Source organism: Buceros rhinoceros, unplaced genomic scaffold (assembly GCF_000710305.1).
Source record: "Buceros rhinoceros silvestris isolate BGI_N320 unplaced genomic scaffold, ASM71030v1 scaffold39327, whole genome shotgun sequence".
NCBI lineage: Eukaryota > Metazoa > Chordata > Aves > Bucerotiformes > Bucerotidae > Buceros > Buceros rhinoceros.
Window position 1 is genome coordinate 1 of NW_010421073.1, and position 1042 is coordinate 1042.

At 60.4% G+C, this 1042-nt stretch overlaps 1 protein-coding gene across 1 annotated transcript; it reads right to left on the reverse strand.

The window, feature by feature from the left end:
• Nucleotides 1-3: 3 nt before the first annotated feature.
• NHP2 (NHP2 ribonucleoprotein) lies at nt 4-1010 on the reverse strand (the record flags this gene model as incomplete). Its single annotated transcript, XM_010139528.1, has 3 exons — nt 4-88; nt 757-862; nt 934-1010. Coding segments are annotated over 3 exons (268 nt in total), but the record flags the coding sequence as incomplete, so codon positions are not given.
• Nucleotides 1011-1042: the final 32 nt, after the last annotated feature.

Genomic DNA, 1042 nt, shown 5'->3' on the forward strand with positions numbered 1-1042 from the left:
ACTCATCGTAGGTCTCCTGGTACTCCTCGTGGGGCTTGATCATGATAACGCAGGTCGGGCGCTTTGAGCCGGCTGCAGCTCCCAGGTCCTGGGGGTGCAGAGGAAGGCTGTAGGGGTGCTGGTCCCCCCCCGAAGGGGAGGCATGCACCCAGCCAGCATGCTTCATGCCCTGGTCTAATGCAGGGAAGATGTCTCTGCTAGCCCCTCAAGCCCAAGCTCTCTGTGCTGGCTTTAAGAACCCTTTTCCCAGCTCATCTCCCACCCAGTGGAAGCCTGGCACTGGGGCTGGCACCTGCCCCACATACTGACCTTCCCTGGGTGGGGAGCCGGGATCTGCAGAGCTGCCTGCACTGGAGGTGAGGTCCCAAACACACTGAGCCCCCCACTTACAAAGAGGAGGATGTGGATGTCCCACCAACACCACAGCTTGGCCAGCGTCTCACTTCTGCAAGCTGCCAGGTCCCAGCTCTCAGCGAAGGGGGGAATATGCATCCTGGCTCTACCCCAGAGAGCTCCTGTCCTCAACTGCTGCAGAGACTCAACTAGGGCAAACGGTTCTATGGTCCCACAATGACACACTTACACCTGAGCTGTGGCCACTTGTCCCTCTCATACCCTGGCCATGGACAAGCACCAGGTACTTTATTCAAGCACCGGATTTGCGCCTCCACAAGCACAGCCTGGACCGGGTGCTGCCCGCCAGGACCCCTCCTGCCCGGGCTGGTTCCTCCTGGCTGCACAGCCCCAACGCCTTACCGATTTGGAAGGGACGTATGCGTAGGGGATGCTCCTGTCCTCGCACATGATAGGGATGTGGCAGTACACATCGATAGGCTGCGTGTCGCCGGCCAGCACCGTGATCCTGCAGGAGAAAGCCGGTGTCAGCGGCTGTGCTGTGCCGTGCCAGGGCGGCACAACCAGAGCAGTACTTACCCCTTCTCGCCCTTGTTGATGAACTTTTGGACCTCCTTTACTCCGCGGCGGATCTGCTTGTGCTTGGACGCTGCAAGGGAAGCACACTTCGAGGGTGAGCGGGCTGCGC